The sequence below is a fragment of the Propithecus coquereli genome, unplaced genomic scaffold, assembly GCF_000956105.1.
Source record: "Propithecus coquereli isolate 6110/MARCELLA unplaced genomic scaffold, Pcoq_1.0 Scaffold115, whole genome shotgun sequence".
NCBI lineage: Eukaryota > Metazoa > Chordata > Mammalia > Primates > Indriidae > Propithecus > Propithecus coquereli.
Window position 1 is genome coordinate 6,116,543 of NW_012135525.1, and position 27,355 is coordinate 6,143,897.

At 37.8% G+C, this 27,355-nt stretch overlaps 1 protein-coding gene across 1 annotated transcript in view; it reads right to left on the minus strand.

Moving 5' to 3' along the window:
• UBE2D1 (ubiquitin-conjugating enzyme E2D 1) overlaps positions 1 to 20,505 on the minus strand; it is a 30,851-nt gene extending 10,346 nt beyond the window's left edge. The window contains exon 1 of the mRNA XM_012657692.1: positions 20,259 to 20,505. Coding sequence (XP_012513146.1) covers positions 20,259 to 20,282 — 24 coding nt within the window. The 5' untranslated portion in view covers positions 20,283 to 20,505. The remainder of the gene's footprint in view (positions 1 to 20,258) is intronic.
• Between the last annotated feature and the right edge of the window lie 6,850 nt (positions 20,506 to 27,355).

Below are 27,355 nucleotides of genomic sequence, written 5' to 3' on the forward strand. Positions count from 1 at the left end.
TTTTCCAGTACACCTTGGTACTTTCATTTTTGTTTTGTCGCTCTTTTTTTAATAGCTGGTGTGAGGTTTCTCTTCCTAAGAAGAATTAACTAACACAGCTGTTCCTTTGCTCTGTGTGCATCTAAGCAATAAGAAGGATTTCAATCTTTGATTTAGCTATCCTGGTTAAAAGCAAGGCTTTGAAGTTCAGGTCGTCTGGATGCCACCACTCACTTGCCACGTGATCTTGGGAAAAGTCATTTTTTCCTCTCTAAACTCCAGTTTTCTTTTATGTAAAGTGGCATTACCACCTTTATCCATAGTTTCTATGACAATCAAGTGAAATGATATAGCACAATGTCTGGCACATAGTAAGCACTCCAGTAAATGTTAAGATATTATGGGATTGATAGCAACCATTTGATTCTCCAGTACCAGATACAATTATTTAAATAGATTAAAAGATTGAGGGAGGAGCAGTTCCCAATTCATAGCCCCATTTTAGAATGGCTGTACCTTATAACAGTTTTCTAATTTGGGTTTTTAGGAGATTGCTTCTGAAAGTATTCATCATGTTGAGTTTTCTGAACATTAGTGTAAATGAGAATTCTTTGCCCCCATTTTAACTGGAAAACTAGTTAATCAGAAAATAGTCTCTGTGGTTTTAAAAAATTATTAATGATTTGCATGTATATATTTTACATAGAGACAATGTATATGTGAATAAATCATACATACAAATACGTACATATTAATTTTATTAACAAGAAAAACTAAAACCATATTTTAGTTCAAACAGCCTTGAACCATATTCAAATTTCAAATATCATGCTGTTCTTCAAATCCCTTTAAAAATATTATACAAAATAAAGGTTATCTTATGTTTTTACATCCTGATTCTACCTCCTCTATTAGAAGAAGTTAGAGCTAGGGAGAGAAAGAGAGAAAATAGAACAAACTCTACAAAGTCCAGGTTCTTAAGTTGTATACTTAAAGCCCACCCATAGAAGAAAGAGGCAGCTGATAGTACATCAAACAACCTTAACATTCACATTGATCATTACTTGCTACAAATAATTCCAATAATGCTTTGGTGAGGAGATTTACATATCCTAGACTTTTTAGGAGGGCCTAGATGCCTAGTGTTTTATCCCTTTGTCAATCCATGTGTCTGGGAATATGCCGTTATACTGTTTGGAAAGATGTAACTGAAGCTACGAAGCATATGGGCAGACAGAATGACCAACAAAAAACAAAAGGTACGATACATACCCTCTTCTTGCCCCCAAAAATACAGATTTTCAATTTGAAAAAAGAAAAATGAAGATATTTTAGAAAACTCTGAGATGTGCTAATGAGGTGCAAATATAAACAAACAAAAACTACCAAACCAAAACCGCACTCTTTTTGCTCTTAGTCTATTCAGCAGCCAACTTTTAGATGACACAAGAAATCAAGGATTGCTTATATCTATCAAATTCTCCCTTTTGATTCAGATTACTCTTAGTTTTTCTGAAACTGCCTCATCTGACTTATGCTTTCTCTGCTGTAGCTGGCATTGTTATTCACCTACTACTACTATCACAGCCACATATGAGGTATCAAAAATAATTTAGTGATTCTTATGTTGTTTCAAAAGGATATGCCAGGATTAGGTAGTCTCTTCACTTAGCCCTCTCCTACTCGCTCTGTAAGAATTAACATTGAATTATACAACCTGCTCAAGACCACAGATCTTTACAAGAGCCAAGGCTTAACTCCATATTCCTCACTGCTAATGGAAGTCCCTCTAGAAAACAATTTATGACCCCACTTCTTGAACATTTATGCCTGCCTATTCCACCACTACCTGAAATCTAAGATGCACCCTATACACAGCCTCCCAATAACTGTTTCATGAGTCCCTCAGGCCTCTTGTCTAGACCTCTTCATGGCCATGCTTTTATCTCATGCTAATTAAAAGACTTCAAAGACGAAGCATTTAAAACCATTCATTTTTTTAAAAAATTAAATATTGTATCTGTGTGTATGCATGTGTGTTACAAAAGCAAAACAGTGATTTGCAGGAAAAAATAGAGCAACGTATAGTCAAACACCCACAAGACCATTACCCAGACCAAACCACGGTCAACAGTTTAGAATACTTCCATCCACACCTTTGTTGTGAAATAAGAATGTCACTCACTGCTAGAGGGAGTGTAAGCTGAGACACAATATTTTGGAGGGTAATTTGGTAATAACTGTGAAAACAGAAAATGCGTATAGTCTCTGATTCGGTAATGTCACCTCATACAAGTAATTTCCCAGGTAGCCAAAGGTACATATACAAGAATGTTCAGTGCAGCATCTTGCATAAGTATGAAAAACTGAGAATCACCTAAAGGCCTATCAATAAGAGAATGGTTTCATAAAATAATATAGCCATATTATGAAACACTGAGTAACCATTAAAAAGAATGAGATACATCTGTATATGCGGATATCAAAGAATGTTACATGAATATAACAGGGTTTGAATGGAAAATACAAGTTGCAGGATGGTATGCCTATTATGATCTCATAATATATGCACAAATTATACATGCATAAAAATAAAGAAAAAGATACACATCATACTATTAACACTTATTATCTCTGAGAGTGGATTACTACTCCTTACTTGATGTCTTCTACGGTGTTTCAATTTTTCATAATACTTTTCTAATTTTTTAAAGAAAAAAAGATCTTTATTGTTTATGTATATATTTTTTTTGAGACAGTCTCTCGATGTTGTCACGTGGGCTGGAGTGTAGTGATGTCATCATAGCTTGCTACCACCTCCTGGGCTCAAGCAATCCTCCTGCCTCATCCTCCCAAGTAGCTAGGACTACAGTCACACACCACTGGGCCCAGCTAATTTTTCTACTTTTAGTGGAGACCATCTCAGTCTTGCTCTTGTTGCTCAGGTTGGTCTCGAATTCCTGAGCTCTAGGGATCCTCCTGCCTTGGCCTCCCAGAGTGGTAGGATTACAGGCATGACCCACCTCTCCTGGCCTCTTATGCAGTTTAAAAGAGATGAAATGACATTTTTTTCCCTCTACATCTTTTCATTAAGAACTTTTTATAATACAATGAAAGACTGTCACAGATTGGAAGACAGATACTAAGAGATCCAATGACTAAATTCAATGTGGAATGAAACAGGAAAAAGACACTAGTGGAAAAACTGGTGAAATCTGAATTAGGCATGTAGTTTAGTTAATAGGATTGTACCAAGCTTGCTTTCCACATTTTGATAACTGTACGATGATTATATAAGTTGTGAATATTAGGGGAAGTTAGGTGAAGGATGTATATGTACATTCGACCTTATTTTCACACCTTTTCTGAAGACTAAAAATTACTTCAAAATTTAAAAAATGTAAAACTTTTTATATATATTACTTCACTATTTTCTTTTCCAAGCTTGCTTCTTGTTCCATATTCCCCGTATCTGTTAATGGGACATTAACCACCTAGCCAACAGGCTCAAAATCTCAGTATTATCTTGACTCTTCACTTTCTCTTGTGTCCTTCATATGTAGTCAGATGTGAAGTACAATATATTCTATCTCGATATCCATTGCATTGCTTACCACAGTTACCTCCAAGATCAATTACAGTTCAACTATAACTGCTTCCCAATATTCTATGCATTATTTGCACAATAACCTTCTAAAAACACGGCTCTCATTTCACTCTTCTGCTTAGAAAATTTCAGTGGCTCCCCAGTGCTTATTAAAGACCAAACTCCACGAATGAAAGTCTTTTCGTCATCTAGTATGAAACCTACACTTTCATTTAAGCTCCTCTTCGCAAACTTGCCCAGTTAGTCTCCAAAGAATGCCCTTGGGTTTTCTAAAATACTTTCAGGAGGTCCGTGAGGTCCAAATTAATTTCATAATAAAACTAAGATGTTATCTGCCTTTTTCACTCTCAATATCTCATGAGTATACAGTGGAGTTTTCCAGAGGCTTAACGACATTTGTATTGTAACAGACTGAATGTATAAGCATATGTGAGAATCCGGCTGTCATCTATAAGCTTGACTATAATGAGATTTGGAAATGTGTAAAACAATACTACTTTTTTTGTTTGGGAAAATATGACTACTTTTCATAAAAATGTTATTTATGTTAACATGTGTTTAATGTTATTTAAAAATTATTTATTGAATATTTCTAAACTGTTTTAATTTCTTACATAGTAAATATCAATAGATATAACCCACACAAACAAAAGCTCTTTGGGTTCCTAAATACTTTTAAGAATATTAAAAGGGTCCTGAGGCCAGAAAGTTTGAGAACTGCTGGTCTAACCTACCTAAATATCCCCTGTGCATGGTTAAGTTTTCTGGCCTTCATAATTTTCCTTTTCCTAAAATAACTTTCCTCCCATCTCCCCATGCCCAAATTTTACCCATTCTCCTTAACAATGGCTATCTTCTCAAGGGCCACATTCAAAAACATGCATTTTGGAGTCACTCAGACCTGGCTCAGATCTTTACTAGCTGTGTGACCCTGGGTAATTTACTTAACCTCTCTTGAGTCTCAAGTGTACCATCTGTAATATGGGGATATCACAGGTTACCTTAAAGAATTGTATTGATGCTTCTATTATAGGTGTTTGGGGGGAAAAAAAAAGAATTGTATTGAGAAGTAAATGAAAATACATAGATAAAACACCTAGCATGTATAGTAGGTGCTTAATAAATGCTAATTTTTTTCTCTTCCTTTGCTCTTATACCAGAATGTTTTTTAAAAACCAGAAATTTTATGCATTTTATTCAGGAATTCCTCCACAATACTTAGCACAATGCCTTTCATGTAAGGTGTTTAGTATTATTTGAGTCAAGCAATAAAATTTAAGTGATAATGCGATCAGAACATAAATATCTCAAATTTCAATCTTTTAGAAATGAAATGATGAGATTTGGCAACAGAACCAAAATCAATTACTCTCTTATATAGACATGCAGACTACATATAATAAAAAGCACAACAAATGTTAAAAGAGAATATTGCAGTTTACTTAAAAACACTAGAGTAACCCTTTAAAATAACATTACGTAACCTAAAAATGAATATCAAAAGAATATTAATCATTAAGATATCACGCTATTGCCACTATTTTTAGTTTATAGAATATATAATATATACTCTAGCAAAGTGTCCACAGCCACATGAAATTACTGTTGGAGATTTTTGCTTTGGTTTTACAGGTTTAGAAGCCCTCAAAACTCTAAATATTACATAAATATTCCATCTTTATTGTTTATTTAGGATGCTACTGACCTGTTTTTCAGGACATGGCTTTGGGTTGCTTTCCCAAGAGGAGTTAGGCATTTGTGCTGAACTGACCCAGTCTCAAAGTCAGTCGTCTTTTAACCACTGGCAATCCTTAGTGACAGAACTGCCCACAAATAGGGCTGCAGTCTGCAGCACGGACAGAGATTTTTAAAAAAAATCTGTTCTATGCTCAACCAGCTGGACTAATTATAGAAGTTTATTAAGTACTTCCATATCCTTTTTGACAGGTATCATTCTGATTTTATACTTTCATCCCAACTGCATTTTTCTAAAGTTTAAAGATCTAACATAATAGTATCAGATTATGATGCTAATAAAAATCCTCACAAGTCACTGGTCAGACACATCTGTTGATGATTAAACTAAGGCATAAAATCCAAGGAGAAATTACTCATTTGTAGAAAAAAATATTTTCATAAGATGTAGTTTAAAAGGTATAGGAAAGAGGGTCTGTCTGTTCCTCTAGATTCTTAGAAGATTAAAAGTTGCTGCAGTGGTTGTACCTCCAAGGAAATACATGTACGAGTAGCTATAAGCCTCAATGGTTACCTTCTGAATGTGTTGATTAAAGTTTAGAACGCTCTAGGGAGTCTTGGAAACAAAATTTCTCCTAGGACAGACAAGTGATCTAGTGAGGAATTTAATAATCTTAACTGATGTAAACTACCTTCTAAAGAAAAACTAAAAATTGATATATGAAACATTAAAAAGTAAGGTTGGCCAGGCACAGTGGCTCACACCTGTAATACTAGCAATCTGGAAGGCTGAGGCCGGAGGATCACTTGAGCTCAGGAGTTCGAGACCAGCCTAAGCAAGAGTGAGACCCTCTCTCTGGGAAAAAAAAAAAAAAAAGTAAGGTTATCAGATCTGATAAATTCTGAAAAGTCATAGGATTATCTCAGAGTTTACTTCTTATACACCCCTTTAAACTTGTGGCACACTTCAGTACTGTACTTAATATAAATAACTTTTATTTGTTAAAAGATGGGTTATTGGAGGCATAGAAAATGTCAATGATTTATTTTTATTTTCCAGTTATTACAAGTAGCATTCAGGGCTGCTGGATTTTGCCATATAGGCCATGTACCACCAAATCGAAGGGACACCATTCACACAGAGTGAGTGGTGCCAACCTGGAGCTCTGCAAAGCTTCAGAAAGTCACAATGAACAATGTATCCTTTAAACCCAATTAGGATGTCATCACTGCCTTGGGTAAATAAATAGTACTTTTGATGTGGAAGCAAAAGTGATGGTGTTTTACATCTGAGTAGGACCACGAGTACTTAGTTAAACTTTACTTATTTTGACCATGTGTTGAAAATGGAAAGAAAACAATGGCAAACCCAGAACTCCAAAAGTAAAAGCAAAAACAGTGACATCCTAGTAGAGGGAAAATAAAAGTTTTTTTTTTTTTCCCCCCCAATAGATGGTGCTCGGTCAATTAGGTATCTACATGGGGGTGGGTGGAAATTAACCTTGACCCCCTACCTCAAACCATACATGTTGTGTGCCACATAACAACATTCCAGTCAACGATAGACCAAACACATTAATACGAAGGTGTTCACATAAGATTACAATGGAGCTGAAAAATTACTATTGCCTAGTGACCTCGTAGCTGTGGCAACATCATAGTGCAATGCATTATTCACGTGTTTGTGGTGATGCTGTGTAAACAAACCTACTGCATTTCCAGTTATATAAAAGTATTGGCACAATTATGTACAGTACATAATACTTGATAATGATAATAAACAACTATGTTACTGACATGTTATTTACTACACTTTTTTTTTTTTGAGACAGGGTTTTGCTGTCACCCAGGCTGGACTGCAGTGGCATCATCATAGCTCACTACAACCTCAAACTCCTGGGCTCAAGCGATCCTTCTGCCTCAGCCTCTCAAGTAGCTGGGACTACAGGTGTGTGCCACCATGCCCGGCTAATTTTTTCTATTTTTAGTAGAAACGGGGTCTCACTCTTGCTCAGGCTGGTCTCGAACTCCTGAGCTCAAGCAATCCTCCTGCCTCGGCCTCCTAGGATTACAGGCATGAGCCACTGTGCCTCGCCTATACCATACTTTTTATCCTCATTTTAGTGTGTGTTCTTTCTACTTACAAAAGAAAAACTTATCTGTAAATCAGCCTCAGACATGTCCTTCAGGAGATATTCCAGAAGACGGTATTGCTATCAGAGGAGACAACAGCTCCGTGCGTGTTATTGCCCCTGAAGACCTTCCAATAGGACAAGAAGTGGAGGTGGAAGACAGTGATATTGATGATCCCGACCCTGTGTAGGCCAATGGGTGTGTATGTGTCTCAGTTTTCAACAAAAAATGTTTAGAAGTGGAAATAAAAATAAAGTAAAAAGGTTATAGTAAGCTAAGGATAATTTATTGAAGAATTTTTAATAAATTTGATGTAACCTAAGTGTACAGTGTTTTATAATGTCTACAGTAGTGTACAGTAATGTCCTAGGCCGTCACATTCATTCACCACTCTCTGACACACCCAGGGCAACTTCCAGTCCTATAAGCTCCCTTCGTGGTAAGTATCCTATACAAGTGTACCATTTTTAATCTTTTATACCTTATTTTTACTGTCCCTTTTTAATGCTTAGATATATCTAGATATGCAAATACTTACCACTGTGTTACAACTGCCTACAGTGTTTAGTACAGTAACATGTATAGGTTTGTAGCCTAAAAACAATAGGCTATACCATACAGCCTAGGTGTATGGTAGATTATACCACCTAGGTTTGTGTAAGGACACTCTATGACGTTCACACAATGATGAAATTGTCTAATGATGCATTTCTCAGAACATGTCCCTGTCGTTAAGCAATGCATGACTATACAATAATCAAGTCAAAATAGACTGTAGGTTTAAATATGCATGGTAAAATAGTAAAGCTTTTAAAAGAAAATATAAAATGTCTCATGACCTTAGGGGAGGCAGACATTTCTTAAACAGGACACAAAGAGAACCAACCATAAGAGAAAAAATGGAAAAGTTGGACTTGATTAAAATTAAGAGCATCTGTTCATCAAAAGACACATTAAAAGTGTGAAAAGGCAAGCCACCAAGTGGGAAAAAATATTTGCAATACCACATATATCTGACAAAAGACTCATCCAGAATATGTTAAAAAAGAAAATTGCTACAGATCAATTTTTTTTAAGCCAACTTAAAGAGGTACTTTACAAAAGAAGCTATCCAAATGGCCAATATACATATACATAGGGGCTCCACTTCATTAATCATCAAGGATATGCAAATTAAAACCAAAATGCTATGCCACTGCACACCCAACAGAATGGTTAAAATGAAAAAGAAGAAAGTACATGTGTTAGCAAAGACGTGAGGCAGCTGGAACTCTCATACACCACTGGCGCAAGAGGAAAACTGACAGTAACCACTAAAGGTAAACACAGAAATACCATATGACCTAGCATTTCTATTGCCAGCTGTATACCTAACAGAAATGACCACAGTGACATTATTTGTAATAGCCCCAAACCAGAAACAACCCAAATGTCCACCAACAGGAGAATGAATAACTTGTAGTATATTCATGCAAATGAGAACGAGTGAACTACAGTTCCATGCAACAACATAGATGAATCCCACAAACATGTTGAGCAAAAGAAGCCAGAAAGAGAAAAGTTCAAAAACAAGCTAATCTAATATATGGTGACAGAGGTCAGACTAGTGATTTACCCTGAGAGCAGAAGAAAGGAGAAAAAAGGGTTTCTAGGGTCCTTGTAATACTATTTCTTGAGCTGGGTGCTGGTTTCATAGGTTTACTTGGAGAAAATTGATCAAGCTGTATACTTTATGTATTATGCTATATTTGAACAAAAAGTTTACATTATAACTTTTTAAAGGGATTTTGCCATAATGAAGAACACAATAATAGCAAAAAGATAGGCAAGGATATATAGAATTCATATAATGTAAAAGAGGCCTATCAAATAATGAGACCAGTTATAAATCCATATATGAAATGAACACATTACAGTAAGCACACTCTGTGCTTTGTGTGTGTTTCAATTTCATTTCTAATGGCTTTTAATCTAAAATTGAAATGCACTGTTGATTCAATTTTCCTCTTCCCCTTTGAGACAAAGTAAGCTTAAAACAAACCACCCTATACCTAAACAAACATCATCAAACTGGTGAAAGTGTGCCCCAGACAAAAGTAGTCTGTGCCAATGAAACGATGTTCTATTCTGATTAATATTCAAATAAAAAAACTAGCTAGGGGTTTGGCTGGGCATAGTGATGCATGCCTGTAATCCCAGCCACGCGGGAGGCTGAGACAAGAGGATTGCTTGAGCCCAGCAGTTTGAGGTTGCAGTGAGCTATGATGAGGCCACTGCACTCTACCCAGGGAGACAGAGCAAGACCCTGTCTCAAAAAACAAACAAACAACAACAAACCACCTAGGAGTATCTAAATTTCAAAATAAAAAGATATTAATAAGCGGTAGATTAACAGTGTCCTTATCTCATTACTGGAAATAAAAGCACTTATAAGCCCACAAAAATGCGCACTTAATGGATTTATACAGCCTTACATGGCTAAGTACCTCTATTCTAGTTCAGATTTCTATAACCAACTAGACACAAAAGTACTGAAAGGTCTGAAACTGAATTTTAAATTAGCACAGATGGCATGTTTATAACACCCCCACAATATGCTGAGTGTTCTCCATAAAACCAACCTAGACACTATCCCCGCCTCTAGGGGACTTAAAATCTAAAAGTAGATGAAGCAGCCTAATTCGAAGTAAACAAATAAAAGGAAACAAAGACAGGAATGTAAGAGAAGGGGCCCACGTTAATCTCCCAGCTCCCAGAAGGATAAGAGTCCACTCTGAACAGTGGAGAATGAAAGCTAACAAGTGAGAGCTGCCTTATTTACCATAAAACTTAATATGACACCACGCAGTAAATATTCCCTAAAAAATTATGCTTACCAGGCTGGAAATGCTTTGTTGTTTTCTAGCTTCAATAGTCAGAAGATCTAAACCTCTGTAATATTATAGACATAATATTAATATATACCCTACTGCATGTGTGTAAAGGACATGAAACAGCCAGTGTATAGGGGCTGATTTACAGTACAAAATTGAAATTACTGAATCCAAAGCTTACGAAAGCATTATTTCAATAGCCCTGGTTCAACCAGCAATTAATTAATGTGGCACAACCATCTTTACCCCAACACACCCAGAACAAGACAGTTATTCTCGCTGGGTTGCATTTTTCATGTTGTCTCTACAGGGATATCTGAGCTATATCTGGTGTGTCTGTAAATAAACGTTTCACAGGCTTACAGTTCAGGCCCTGATCTCCTCATCCAGTTGACCAGAGCTATTTCAACAGAGAGATGTCAAACAATCATTAGAAATGCCTCCAAATACAGAACCTTGTTAAGCCCTTGAATTAAAGTACATCTTGATTTTAAACCATGTAGATTCTTCCTGGAAGACTTCATAATGCTGACAAACATCCAATTAAGTAAGTTACAGAAACCAAATTCACTTCAACAAACTGGTCCTGGCTGCTTCGCTGTGTCTTTGGATCAGGTATCTCTGCCAAAGGCTGTTTAAAAAATAATAATGATGCAGCCAAATTCCACACAAAAGGAAGAAGATGAAGAAAACAATTACACTGTTGACTTTGCCACATTAGAAAATGTTTATTGAATATGAACTATAAAAAATGAAAGTTTGAGGTCAGTAGTAGAGACATCATCTACCCAGTGCTTCATTTCTGCAACCACTTGCCCAGTGATCTCTGACCAGCCACAATGACTCAATTTCCCCAAATAATATCTTGCCTCTAGTTTCAAACATATCTGTTTAAATATCCTCCCGATATATATATAATAGCTCCGTCAGAGGCATTACATAAATAAAAAGTATTTTTGTTATTTTATATTTTGTTTTATCTCAGAAGAGTCTGAGAAAAGCCAGAGGAGAAACATTTCAGGGTAAGAAGCCAGAGGCATGAGCCAGGCAGACTTGGATTAAAATATCTGGGACCAGAATGGATAACAGGAGTCTGAACAAACTGCCCAGATCAGCGAGTCTTTGGGACCTGACTTGAAGGACCAAGTCAGGGTAGGCACAGGTTGTTCAGACCAACTCAAAAGAGTCAGGTGATACAAACACCCTGTAATTTTTCTCACATATCTCACTTTTCAATGCCCTCTGCCACCACTCTAGCTCCGACGCTCCTTGGCTCTAACTTGAACAACTGCAACATCTTAACTGACTGTTTTCTCTACCTACACACTGCTGCCAAAATCATCTCCTTAAAGTACTATGTCGAACCTTTTCAATGTTTTCCATTTGCCTTAAAGACATACATATCCTTAAAATGGCTTCCCAGAAGTTCCAGGGTCTGACTGCTTCTCTCCAGCCACATGTCTGCAACCCGTTTCCCCCAGTGCTCTTTGCACCTGCCCTAATGACTTTCAGCTCCCCAAAATGCTATCTTGCCTCTGGTTTCAAACATGGCTTCCTTTTAAATGGAAGATTCCTAATCACTTCCCATCTCTAACACTCTCTCTCACTCAGTCATTTCTTCTTTAAATAGAAGATTCCTAATCACTTCCCATCTCTAACACTCTCTCTCACTCAGTCATTCATTTTATCTACTTTACTATTACTTTTCCATCTCATCGTAAACATAACTTCCTTAAGGAGGTTTTTCCCTGAACCCTTCAATGGGTCATTGTATATTCCCAGAGAACTCTGTGCTTCCTTTTCCATAGCATTCGTAAAATTATAGTGACAAACAGTGAACTGTCTTGAGCTCTATGAGTGCAAGGACACATACTTAGTGCTATGATTAAGAATGTTACTTCCTTTCTCAAAAACCTCCCATGGCTTCTCCAAGCTTCTACATTAAGTACACATTTCTCAGCATGGGCCTTCCTTCACAGTATGAAACTTTATGTCTACTATTCCCTGATTGATTCCCAAAAGCAGGATTATGTGCTCCTTCCCAAATAAGCCAAGCACTTTCTAGTGACTTAATTTCTGTAGCTTCCTTTATAAACCTGGCTCCCCTCTTTCAAAATGTTTATCTTTCCAAACCTATCCAATTCCGTCTTCTCCACAAAATTTTTCTTGATTTCCCCCAAGTAAATTTGGCCTCTCCCACTTTTGACTCCCTTCCTGTTCACATATGTTGTATTTTCTTTATGGTACTTTCCTGAGTCCATCTTGTTGTTACAGTATTTTTCTCATCCTTACTAATTTTAAATTTATTTCATATGGTGATACCTCACTTTTCTATATAACTGTATCTCCTTACTGCATTTAGCATACACCTTATATCAGAAGGTGCTCCATAAATGCATCAACTTGAATCTTAAAAATCCATCATATAAGGAAGCTAAGCATGTGGTTAAAACAATCTTTGAAGTACAAAAGCCACCTGTGAAACAGATGGAAGCTAAATGGAATTAGAAAAGTATGTTATGTTACCAGTACAATAATAGAAATACATCTTATTTGTATCACAAATAATTGCTCTTTAATCAAAGAGTAGGATTTACTGACCTTATATTATACATTAAGATGCCAACATTTATTTCAATTCTGACATCTCACAGTAAATAAATTTTAACTCAAGTCTCATATACCTGCAGAGCACAGTGCCAGTGCTCAATATTTATTTTTGTGACCAGTTCTACTGTTTGCTAAACAAAAACAAATAGCAAATAACATTATTTAGGTTTGCTTAAAATTATGAAGCAGAAAGAATCATAGAAAGTACGGAGTTCAACCCATTAAATTTCCAGATGAGGAAAATAAAGACTGTGAGTTTCTTGGCAGAGGTCACAAAGCCAAAGCTAGGACAATGGTTCAGACCATCTGACTTCACTCCAGCATTCTTCCTACTCCAAGTCAATATTCACCCCCAGACTGCAATACCTAGAGCACAATTATTCTCAACCAACACTGGAGCAAACAACGCCCCAGTACCGAATTAAGGCCATTTGCACATTTTTAACTATGCTCAAGAGAAACAAAGTTGTGATGAGTGAAGGAATGAAAGGAATTCTTTTTATCTTTTCTGAGGAGCCTTTTATTTTATAAAAGGTTAGAAATGAACACGATAAGTGTTCAGGAGACTGTGTTCAAAGACACACTGAGAGGCAAGAAAAACATGATAGGAAATTACACACAACTTCAAAAAATACATGACAGAATTTTGACACACAGGAGAATAAGCTACACAGAACATTTTGAATGCTCCATTATCAAAACTTACTATTTACTTCATAATAACCAAGAAAGATGGAGCTTCGGGGGGGGGGGGGAAAGAAAACCTAGTTACCTATTTCTTAAAATGCCCATAAAACATGAATATCCCTACCAATATCTACCAAATATTTGTTATTATTTATTACTTCTTACAGCTCCATCCCTATTAACCGGCATATGGTAAGCATTTAATAAGTGTTTGCATAATAAATTAAATAATATCTCTAGTATCATTCACTGCTATTCTTGAATACTACGGCTGTACATCAGTAACTAAAATTCTGCTACTTATAGTAGAAAACAATGAACATTGACAGTTTGTATCAAATGGAAATGTTTCCAAAACTAGAACATTTTACATTATGTCTGTGTATGTGTATCAATATATGTGTCTGCATATACATGTATATGTATTCTTTTGCTCTTTCTCTACAATATGTGTATGTATATGTATGTATATATGGGGTGTATTTTTTATATTAATTTTACCTAAGGATCTAATGTTATAGAACAGTGATTTTCAAACTTTCCTTACAGCAATTCATAATAAAAACATTTTATATACAACCTAGTAAACATATACATTGGGACACACATACGTAACTAAAACAAAAGTTTCATAAAACAATACCCTTACTACGTGCAAAGCACTAATATTTTCTATTTCATTTTAAAAAGCGGATGTTAATGATTCACTAAACTGTTGTGGAAGCATATAAAACAGCAAAAAAAGATACTGAGATGGTGTAAACCTTAGTTTGGCATCCATTTCTTAGAAATAACCTAAAATCAATTGACACCAACCAGAAATGTCAAAATGAAGTCTAGAAATTATGAAACATTGTTTATTCAAACGTGGTGTTGAACACCTGGAAGGCTTTATTATTGTGTTAAAAAAAAATACAAACTATATTCTGGGCCATAAAACAAGTCTCAAAAATTTTAAAACCTCAAATAATAATGGAATTTGTTCTCTGACCACAATGGTATTAAATTAGAAATCAATAACAGAAAGCTATGTATAAAACCACCCAAATATATGACAAATAAATATTTCTAAATAATACAAGGATCAAAAAAGATTAAAAGGGAAATCAGAAAATATTTTTAACTAAATGAAAGCAAAAATAAAACATATCAAAATTTGGGGAAAGCAAAACCACAGGCCAGCATTTTACTGGTTTAGAAAAGAACAATGAGCCATTAGGTCCACTTGGTTTCCTCCAGTGCAACCCAAACTCTGCTCACATAAGGGGGTGGCCACCTGGAGTGAGAACAATCAGATTATTATTTGAGGAAGCTTAAAGTGAAGGAACCAACACCCCAGCTCACCCTGGTTGGAGAGGCTTTCTTAAACTGAAAGAAGAGCAGGAATCTAAATAAGCAGTGTGGTGTCACTGGAGGAGATGAGCCATACAAACAGAATCATATGCACAGAGGGCAGGACGAAAAACATCCAGAAACAGGCAAAACAGGAGGTTGTAGAGCATGATGGAGAGATGGGTAGCACTAGACTGTATGTATCTAGATGGTAGTAGCTTCCTCCCCTTACTAAGGCCAACTCCTGAAACAAAGTAGCCTCTTATTACTGTCTAATCTATGAAACCAAACCTTCATAGATTCATTTCAGAACCAAATGAAAAGCAGAAAAACCTCAGCTTCTCAGAGGTCATTTAGACCAAAACAGGCCAGAAATAGAACCTGTCTTGCCTTCAATACATGTTCTGAGGTGGCTTAAGGACTCTTCTAATCCCCATACTCCACGAATCTGGTTCATGTTATATATTCTGGTATCATTTATTCCAGCATTTCACAGGGATGAGAGGAGAGAGGACAAGTATCCCATTTTTAATTCAATGTAATACTGGTTTATCCACTATTAAAAAAGGAGAGGGAGAGCTAATACATTAGTAGACAACCATTAACTCAGGTTGATGGCTAAGCGTAAGGTTTATCATTTTGATTAGTAGCACTCATTAAATGAAAATAAAGGGTCCGTACATTTCCTATGTGTATTTCAGGGAAAGAAAGTGAGCAAGGATGCTACTCTGCTTTACGGGAGGCAACCCCACATCCTGCTAGGTTAGGTCTCCATATGTGCCCGGCTTCCTAAAAGAGGCATAAACGGTCTTGTTTAGTTCTATGCTATTTATTTCCACAGAAAAGGTACCTCAGAACTTTTTAACTATAATATGTAACCTTGTCTTTTTACACCTTTGTTGAGATAAAGAAAGAAAAATACCCGATATTGGAGGCAAAAGAAAGACTGAGCTTAACTACAAAGATTTGAAAGCAGAAAAATTCACGATGGCTTGTCTCAAGAAAAACCATTTATTATCTATCAAAAAGCATAAATACTGTGTGCCTCTCCTTTTTTTGTTGTTTTAAAAGTTATACCCTTCATTCTTGAAAGAACCAGTCCTGGATGTAATCTTGTAATCTGAATAGTTTACTAATCAAACCCACTGCAGGAACAACTATATCAATTCATAAACAGTTATCTAAAGTGAAAACTTCACAATGAAAAGATACTTTTGACAGAATATTTATCAACTACAGCTAATTTTTCTAAAACCTTTTCCAAAAGAAAAATCTAAAGTGATCATCTTTGAAACAAAGATGATCAAAGTTATACTACTCATTTACAATGTTAAATGATCCAGTATACATTACTCTGGAGCAGAGATTTACAATGCATAATCAACACACTGAGCAATGCTTTAGTAAAAATGATTAAGTATGCCAAAGTCTTAATTATAATACCACTTTACATTTGTATAGAACATTCCAGTTTGCAAAGTACTTCCAGCCACAAACTCCTTTGATTCTACATGTCTTTCAGTTGAAATACAATAGACAGAAGATACGAGTCCACGTGGATAGGTGAAGCTACACACTGAAGTGGTAAAGAGAACGGAATCTGGAGCCAACCAGCTGGTTTGGAATCCTAGCACTGCCACTTACTACATATGCGATCCTGTGCCTCAGTTTCATCATCTGTAAAATGGAGATGATACTGTTTCTACCTCTTGGGCCTACTAAGGATTAAATCATTTAATATATGTCAAGGACTCAGAACAGTGTTGAGCATGGCATAATCATTACACACATGCCGGTTATTGTTCGCAGCAGCATCACTGTGTAGATAAGAAAACTGAAGCCAGTAAGCCACGCGGCCAGGAATAAAAACCAGTCTGCCTTTGCTCATTTGATGTTCCATCCACAGAAGGCTGAGTTTCTTAAGTACCCTAAGGTTTTCTAGACTGACATAAACAGTTTAATGTGACATTCTACAAATCAACAAATTCAGCAGCCCAAAACATTTATAAAATTGTATTTTAATTTATGTTGAGATATACATTTTAGATTAAATTGATTATTGAAAAAACCCAAATGTTCTGTTTTGGGGATAGAACTACAGGCTAAGGAATAGTTCTCAGTGTTGCTATATTTGTAAAACAAAACTCTTTTGTTTCATTTTTCAAAAGAAAGACCAAAAAAAAGGCAACAAGTCTATCATACCACATCATACTAGTGTGATGATCGCTACCTCAAATTATCAAATAAAAAAAACTAGATGGAAATATACTAATGATAAGGACTGTATTACAATTTCCTTTTTTCCTTCCAGTTTGCAAAACATTCAGTACTGTGATATAACATTCGTAATTCTAAAAATGATTCCCCCAAAAAAGTATATCAAGCATTGAAAATAATATTGGTAAAAGAAACACTTAGAAATTAATTCTAGAAAATAACAGATGTCCACTTAAAAACTACCCTCTTTTTTCTGACATGTTTTGGGTATCTTTCCTCAGACTTTGTTCAAACATTTTTCCTTTAGTGATTTAGGTGACTGTGATAACATGTTTCACTGCTATCTAAAAATAGGGCATGGGTGTGTAAATTTATGAGCTGAAATGCAAAACTGGCACAGGATGTCTAAATTAGAGCACTAAATCATTTAGTATACTCTAGTATAGAAATATATTTTAAGCATTGGTATCCACATGCTTTGTATGTACATATCTTTTTAATTCAACCATCTTTATTCTTTTCATAGTGGAGAAATGTGAAATTGAACATTTTAACATTCTAAAATATGCCAAATCACCTCTTAAGAGATTATCCTTGGGCAAAAGCACTCCTCCAGTAAAGGCCTCCAGATTCTTCTTTGAATAAGGAGAACAGACCAGAGCATCAGCAGTTTTCAATCTTCTTTCCACCCCAGCCCATCTGAGGGATTCAACATCTCTCTACTTTATAGCAATCGGGACAGTCTGAAAACATCCCACAGGTGATTCTGATGCATTGCCCTAGAAGCAGTTCCCCTACTGGTACCCTCCCCTACACTACTGTGGACTTTGAGGTTCCACACAGCTCTGAGGCCTGCCACTTTAGGTACAAGAAAATTATATACAACCTAATGACCTGAAAAATATCTGACAATGTTACTTTAATACGCTTAAGAAGAAAGGCCAAAAATTAGTATACATCTTCATTTTTTGGAACATACAAGATTCAAATAAGAATTTGTACACTGATGATATCAAAGAAGGTTTTGTAACTGTTCATATGGCAGACAGCATCTCTGACCTGGAAGTGTCTTCTAATCAAGGAGGTAGGCAGAGGAGGAAGAGTCCGGAATCAGTCAAAAGAATGACCCCTAACGTCTGAGGGAATGGTGTGAATGTGATTAATGGAAAGAAGATTACTTTAAGTCAACTTGCCTATAACAGAAAAGAGAATCCGCAGACGGACACATGGGGATGTGATGCTATGTGATCCCCAATTACTTCTCCAAAATATCAATTTGTAACAGGTTTGACATCAATTCTATGTAAGTAATATTTTTGTCCTGGAGAACTCTATAATAACCAATTAACTACTAAAAAAAGACTTGGACATATGCCATATTACAATTATAAATATAAGTCAAATACGCTGGCTCAGCATGGTAACTGACAAGAATTGCCAAGCACAGTATTTACAGAGGGTGTCCATATGTCTTTGAATGTCCACTTACTGTGGATAAATTCCACAGCATATGTACAAAGTCATGTGAAAAATTCTCACAACTAGTAAAGAAGGAAATCAAATTTGAAAACTTCCTTGGAAAATGTGTGTTGTCCGATCCAAATATGAACCAATATTACATCATCATTAATAAGGATGCGAGGTATGGTACAGACACTGACTGGGGCTTCAAAATTAGGATTATTTATATGAAAAAATATGCAATTGCATTATCTTCAAACCAGAAAACATTATTACCTAATAAATGCTGGTTGTTAACTGTACATTTTATAATGAGATGACCCTTAAATAGCACAAAAGATAACAGTGATCCACACATTTAGTATTTGTAGTTGAGACACACATTTAGTACTTGAACAAAAAAAAAAAAAAATTGGCAGAGTCTAAAAGTTGCTGTCCTCTGTACCTAAAGATGCCACCAGTGGTGAGTAAGAATACAATGTATACATCTCTATCACTGCGCTAACATATACTACTGCTGTAATGACTCATGGAAAAAGTTGATAAAAATTTTTGGTAGGCATTGATTTCTTCTGAAATCAATCATAAAACACACTGTCCATTGTTGGCTTAACTTGCTCAAAGCACTCCCTATTTAACAAACATTCTCGATGTTCTCAACATGGACTATAACTGTAAAATCTAAAACTTGGGTCAGTGAACAAACCAACAAGTAATAAGAGTGAACAGAAAGAAATCTCAATTTTGTACGATGTTCACATCTGAAATGGTTGCAATAAATAATATGAAGAGAAGACAACACAGACTTACACAGTTGGGATGGATAAATATTTGTTGAATGAATACATACATTTCATCCTCATTTTATACTCATGTGTCAAAGCATCAAAACAATTTAATTTGTGGCAGTTTCTGTTGTGTCTCAAACTTTACATATAAGTTTATCATGAGGGGGGGAAAAAACCTGTTTGGCTTGACTCACTATGAATCACAGCCAGGAGGTCATCTTGTTGTGTATCAGCAACTATGTTTTCACTACAGCTATGTGACCTGAAGTGGCAGCAGCAGAGGTACCAAAATAGAAGGGGCAGGAGCCTTCTCCTGGCTTCTCGGCCGCAAATGGGCTTTTCCAGCCCATTCGGGCAGCTAAGCAAGCGCCAACCGCAGAGGAGAGAAAGAACCGAGCCGACAGCTCCGATGAGAAAGGCTGCAGGCCCACCGCACCTTCCTTGCCCTCCCGGGGAGCCCGGGGAAACAAGAACATAAAAGAGGGCAGGTTTAAGAAACAGCGTGGAGAAAACATAGCATGACAGGGGTCAAAACTAGCCCGGTGTAAGGCAAAAACCAGCCCTGACCGCGAGGCACAGATTTCGGGAAGGTCTGGGCGCCAGGGAGGCTCTCCACCCCGAGGCTCCCGGGGCAGCTCCGGCGCGAGCGCGCAGCGGGCCCCTCGCCTTCGAGCCCCTCCGGCTACCCGGTACCTGCCCCTGCCCCCACCTCACCTGTCCGGTGCCCGCTGGCCTGGCCAGAGCCTCTGGCCCCCGCCCCGGCCCACCCTCCTATCCCGTGCCCTCCTGGCACGTCTCTAGGGACCACCAGCCGGGTCAGCGTGGGCAGGGGGCCCATGCCCGCCCCGCCGCCCCAGGCCCGGCCCCGGCACTCACTTTCTGAATCCGCTTCAGCGCCATGGGTCAGGGAGGGCGGTGGGACACCGGCCAGCTGGAGGCGGGGGTCGGGGCGGGGGTCGTCGCGGGCTCGCTCGCTGGCTGCTCGGCTGGCTCAGCCCGGTGGGTCCCCGGCTCGCCGCTGGCTGGCTCGCTCCGGGCGCCGGTGCCTGTTCCGTGTGCGCCCTAGCGCGAGTGTGCGCGAGTGTGCGGGCGGGGACGCCGGCGAGACTCTTTTGTTTCCGCTTTTGCTTCTGGGAAGGAGCCTGCGCCCTCCCCGCCGCGCCCCGCCCCGCCTGGCACACTGGGAAGTGTAGTTCCAGCCCGTCCTCGGCCGCGGGCCCCCGGGCGCTGTCGGGTTACTCACCGTTGACCTCAGCAAGCCAGCGTGGGGTTACAGCTGTGGAGCTCTGGAGTTGGTCTCTGCAGTTTGATTTAGAGCAACTCACTGAACCTGAGGCTGGACATCTGTCAAATGGGGGCAACAAATGACCTCCTAACGCACTTAAGGGAATTTCTAAATCTTCAGAGTTAATCATTACTTATTCAATAGGTGCTACAGCTGGTCTTGTTATTTTGACCTTTACAGATTTCACTGTCTCTTCTTAAACATATGAATTGCGTCTATTTCTCATACTGCACACATGCACACACTCATACCTATTATGACTCCTTACTTAACTCCTTAGTCCTTATTTCAGAGAAAAAAGGTGCCTCCTCTGTCCAATGTGCAAATCTTGCCTTGTCCGCGCGCACGTATGTCCCTCCTCATAAATTGCTGCCTTTGAATTCTGAATTCTGAGCTTCACTCCCACCATCACCTCTTTCCCTTCCGTAGACAGTCCCTGCTCAATAGCCTACTCGCACTCCCTTAATTCCTATGCACTTGTGTATCGATTAAAACCTGGCTTCTGCTTTCAGCACCAGCAGAATCAGTTTTCACCAAGTCACGCTTGAGCTTCTAATTACCAAATTCAACTCACACCTTATCTTGCTCGATGTTTTTGAACCATCTGATTGCTAGCCATCCTTTTGTTTTTCAGAACACTCACTGCCTCTGGCTTCCACAGCACCATGGTAGTGGGGTCTCCTCCGACTTTTTCCTTTCTGACACTAGCCCCTCTTCTCAAGCGTTGGAGTGCCCCAGAGTTCCAAGCCCTGTCCTCTCACCATCAATATCTTTCTAGGAGATAGACCTCGTGCCCTCCTCTGAACTGGGAGCAGCCTGGGGTGGTCTGAGGAGCATGGGCTTTGAAAACTGACCACTATCACTCTGACAGCTACCAGCTGGGTGAATTTGGCCAAGCCACTTAAACTCTCCAATTCCTAGTTTCCTCATCTGTCAGTAGAGATGATGGTCCCTAGATGTACTATGGTAAGAATTAACTGGTATCAGTATATGTAATGTACCAGCATAGTGCCTCATATAATATGTTGAAAGTATTCTATAAATATTATTTCCTTACCAGTTTTTATCGATATGGTGATGACTGTAAAATCTCTCTTTCCAGTCCAATCTGTCACTTTAGCTTCAGTCTTATATTTCCAAAAGCCTACTGGACATGTCTGCCTTCCCTCCCCATGGCCAGGAGGCAGAGTCTGTTACTAAAAGGTGAGGGTGGGGAAAAGCTTACCAGGAAGCCCAAAACAATAGCTACCATAGCATTCCAAAGACTTACAATGAGCAAGGAACAAAAACCCACTCATGTAACTTCAAAGAAAAATGGAGTATGGGGTAGTGGAAGAATAATAAAAATAATTGATGAGACCTAAAACTTAACTTGGAAGTCCATCCCCCAACTAAGACAGGTCTGGGGCCTGGCAACTTTCTTTCCTTTCTGTGGAGTCCTGCTTCTCTCTGCACATTGACTTACCCTCCTTTCTCCAGTTCCTCCTTAGCTTCTCTTGTACCTAGCTTGGGCTTGCCACTGCCATTGCTCCATTTTGTGATGCTCTTCCAGTAACTGCTCCTGTTGCTAACCGGCCAAGCCTTTTGGTACTCCCTAATTCATCTCCCCCAAAAAGAAGAATCTCACTGATGCAACTCATCTTTTTACACCAGGCTATGTATTGTCAGCTAGTGAACAAACTATGGATTGAGTATTTTTGGGTCACCATAGGTGACCACCCATGGTCCAATCAGCTGTGGAAAGTTTGGAAGTACTATTGGGCAAAGGGGCTTCTGGAAAACACCAGAAAGTTCTTGCCATCCTGCAGAAATGTATATTTGGGCTAGATTGAAGCACCATTTTTGTGCTCCAGAAAGAGGAACACTACCTCCACGTTACTCTTCCTTTTTAAAAGGCAAGCATGAGAGTATCCTTTTAAATAGGGGACAAACTGTCTGGTTTTGGGTACCAGCTGTTTTGGAAAGTTGCATTCCCATGCTGACAGCTTTTGGAAGTCATGTTATAAGTGAGGCCATGTTCACCTGCTACCACTATAAGGAAGCACTAGTTGCAGGTAGCTCATTGGCAGGAAATCCAGAAAAATCACCAGGGTCATTCAGTGGGCAATCTTGATTATCACTGCATAGACGACAAAAATACACACTCAGGCAAGAGCTATAGACAGGGAAGTTTTGTTCAAAATGGCCCAGGATGCTGGCATGAACTTCTCCCTATTCCAGGATATCCTATATGCTACTAAAAAACACACTGATCATATCACTCTGTTGTTTAAAAACTGCTATTGGTTTGTGACACAGAAGCTCAAGGCTTCAGCATAGTGCAAAACACCTGTCACAATTTCTCCCCAAACTCCTCCTTTCCATCTATAACTCACACACTGCAGTTAATGTCATGTGTCTTTACACATGCATTCACTCTACATGGAATAACCTCCCACCATTCTCCTGGCAAACTCCTACATATCCTTCAAGACCCAAGCCAAATGATACATGCTCCAAGATCCTCCTCTACCTATCCACTGAAGTGGATTTATCAATATCTACATTATTCTTTTATTTAAGAAGCAAGATGTTCATACTTTAGGGATACCACTTATTTTGTTCATGGTTGGTTATCTCATTGGAATATGAATTCTAAGAACATATGAAAATATCTTACTTATTTTAGTAAGATAAAATTAGCATACAATGAAATGCACACATCTAAGTGCACAATTTGATGAGTTTTGACAAATGAATATACCTGTATAACAATGCCATAATCAAGACATAGAACACTTGTATCACCACAGAAAATTCCTTCCTTGCCCCTTCCAGACACTCTCCATTCCAACAGGGAACCACAGCTCTGATTTCTACCACCGTAGAATAATCTTGCCTGTTCTTGAATGTCATGTAAGTGGAAAAATACAATATATATTCTTTTATGTTTGCCTTCTCTAGCTTAACACAATGTTTTTGATTCTTCTATTTTATTGCATGTATTCATAGCACATTCTTTTTAATTACTGAGTTGTACTCCATGGTATGAATATACTGTAATTTTTTCCTCCTTTCTCTGGTTAATGAACATTTGGGTTGTTTCCAATCTGGGTTTATTATAAATAAAGCTGCTAGGAATATTCCTGTATATCTCTTTTTGTGGACATATGTTGACATTTCTCTAGGATAAAAGCCTTATGATTGGAATTGTGGGGTCATAGGATAGTGTATGTGTAACATCATAAGAAACTACCAGAGCTTCCCAAAGTGGTTACATAATTTTAAAGTCCCAACAGCACTGGATGACTGTTGTTTGTTCTATATTCTTGTCAACATTTGATGTTGTTCATCATTTAATTTTAGCCATTCTGCTGGGTTTTAAGGTATCACATTATGATTTTATTTTATTTTATTTTACTTTTTGTGGGAAGGCCAGCAGTACATACACTATGATTTTGATTTACATTTCCCTGATTACTAATAATGTTGAGCATCTTTTCATGTGCCCATTGGCCATTCCTAAAATTTCTTTTTCCTGTATCTTTTAAGTAGGGCTTAACTTACTCTTCTTTTTCTAAATTCTTAAGGTGGAAAGCTGCAATGGTTTAAATCTTTCTCCTCTTCTAATAGAAAACTTCAAAGGTATTAATTTCTATGTACTGCATTCCATGAATTTTGATATGCTGTATATTCATTTTCATTCGGTTTTAAGTATCTTCTATTTTCACTTGTGCTTCTCTTTGACTTCCCCCATCCTTACCACTATGGGTCATTTAGAAGTGTGATGTTTATTTTTCAAAACATATTTGGAGCTTTTGTAGATATCACATTGCTACTAGTTCCTAATGCAATTATTTTATGGTCAGAGAATATACTCTGTAAAATTTCATCAATTCAAGTTGATTGAGTCTTATTTCACGTCCCAAAAATGTTCTTTATAGCAAAAGTATCCAGATCAGAATCGTGTGTTGCCTTTAGCTGTCATGTCTTTTACTCTCCTTCAAACTGGGATTGTTCCTCAGTCTTTCCTTGACTTTACTGACCTTGACACTTTTGAAGATTATAGACCAGTTACTTTGTAGAGTGTTCCTTAATTTGATACCTTGTCATGATTAGATCCAAGTCAAGCATCTTTAGCAGAAACATTACAGAAGCAATGCTGCATACTTCTTTTTTTTTTTGAGACAGAGTCTCACTCTGTTGCCCGGGCTAGAGTGCCATGGCTTCAGCCTAGCTCACAGCAACCTCAGACTCCTGGGCTCAAGCAATCCTTCTGCCTCAGCCTCCCGAGTAGCTGGGACTACAGGCATGTGCCACCATGCCCAGCTAATTTTTTCTATATATATATTTTTAGTTGTCCAGATAATTTCTTTCTATTTTTAGTAGAGACGGGGTCTTGCTCTTGCTCAGGCTGGTCTCGAACTCCTGACCTTGCCATCTGCCTCGGCCTTCCAGAGTGCTAGGATTACAGATGTGAGCCACCGCGCCCGGCCAACATACTTCTTAATGAATTTGAAATTCCATCTGACCCATTACTGATGTTCATTTTAGTCCCTTGATTAAGGTGGTGTCTGGAGGTTTCTCCCAGAGAAGTTACACTTTTTTTGTTTTGTAAATAATAGGTATTTTATGAGAAGGTACTTTCAGACTATGTAAACTGTTCCTCATCAAACTGTCAATTTATTAATTTATTGTTATTAGTATGGACTTATGGGTTCCTATTTTATTCAATGGCTTATATTCTATTACTATCATTTTTTATTTTGATACTTAAATTGTCCCAGATTTGGCCAGTGATCACCCCTTCAATGTTTCTTCTTTGCTCTTTAGACATGTCCTCTCATTCTTTTAAGATTTTTCTTACTTTCTGCTGGGGTTTGTGGTTCACACCTGTAATCCCAGCATTTTGGGAGACTAAGACAGTCTCCCAAGGATCACTTAAGGCTGGGAGTTTGAGACCAGTCTAGACAACATAGAGAATTTTATCTCTACAAAAAATTTAAAGATTATCCAGGCGTGGTGGCACACACCTGTAATCCCAGCTACTAGAGAGGTTGAGGGAGGAGGATTGCTTGAGCCCAGGAGTTCAAGATTACAGTGAGCTGTGATTGTGTCACTGCACTCCAGCCTGGGCAACAGAGAGACCCTGTCTCAAAAAAAAAAAAAAAAAAAAAAAAAAGAGAGAGAGAGAGAAAAGAAAGAAAAAGAAAAAAAGATTTTTCTTTCTTTCCAACACAAAAACTAGCTCCAGGCTCATCTTCTATTTTTTCTCCCCCAGCTTTGGAGTCAGCCATTTTCTTCAAGGAATTCTGTTTCCTTGTAATGGTGATATCATTTAGAAACCAAATCTGGGCATTTGGTGTGCTCATTGTTACTGGGTATGGTGTTCCCAGGCTTTCTCAGTGGACAAATCTAGGCAATGTATGCATGGGTGTATATGCACATAGAGATATTTATATTTATAATTATTCTTATAATTATCTAATTATTGAAAACCAGAAATTCATAGTAATATGTCCAATTCAATTCCAACACTACGAGGTTCATTCTAGTTTTTTCCTTTCCTTATTTTAAATTATCTTTTCTGGCAATAAGAACATGTCTCCCATTATCTCAAAATATGTATGTATTGGCCAGGCACAGTGGTGCATACCTGTAATCCTAACACTGTGGGAGGCTAAGCTGGGAGGACTGCTTGAGCCAAGGACTTCAAGACCAGCCTGAACAAACTAGCGAGACTCTGTCTCTACAAAAAATGTTTTAAAAATTAGCTGGGCATAGTGGTGCTACTCAAGAGGCAGAGGTAGGAGGATTGCTTGAGCCCAGGAATTTGAGGTTCTGTGAGCTAGGCTGATGCCACGGCACTCACTCTAGATTGGGCAACAAAGCAAGACTTTGTCTCAACAATAACAACAACAACAAAATCAGACTACGTGGTAGGCTCTGGCAAGGGTTTTTCAATAAAAGTTCTTTAAATCAGCAGTTCTCAAGTGTTGTCATGTTCTGAATTTTTTTGCATGCATAACTTATTTATTTATTATTATTTTTATTTCAAAATATTAAGAGGGTACAAATGTTTTTGTTACGTGGATTCGTTGTATAATATAATGCCGAAGTCAGGGCTTTTAGTGTGCCCATCACCAGGATAGTGTTTATTATATCCCATAGGTAAGTTTTTATCCCTCAGCCTTCTCGCCTCCCCCTTCTTGGTTTCCAATATCCTTTACATCTCTTTGTGCCCATGTATAACCATTGTTTAGCCCCCACTTATAAGTGAGAACACGTGGCATTTGTTTTTTCATTACTGTGATACTTCACTTAGGATAATGGTCTCCAGTTCCGTCCAAGTTGGTGCGAAAGACATTATTTTATTCTTTTCTATGGCTTCATAGTACTCTATGGTGTGTGTACACATGTGTATATACCCTCCCTATATATACACACATATATATATATACACACCACATTTTCTTTAACCACTCATTAATTGATGGGCACTTAGGTTGATTCCCTATCTTTGCAACTGTGAATTGTGCTGCAGTAAACATTCCAGTGCAGATGTCTCTTTGATAAAATGACTTCTTTTTTCTTTCTTTTTTTGTAATTTTTTTTTATTTTGATAAAATGACTTCTTTTTCTTTTTCTTTTTTTTTACTTCAGCATATTACGGGGGTACAGATGTCTAGCTTACGTATGTTGCCCTTGC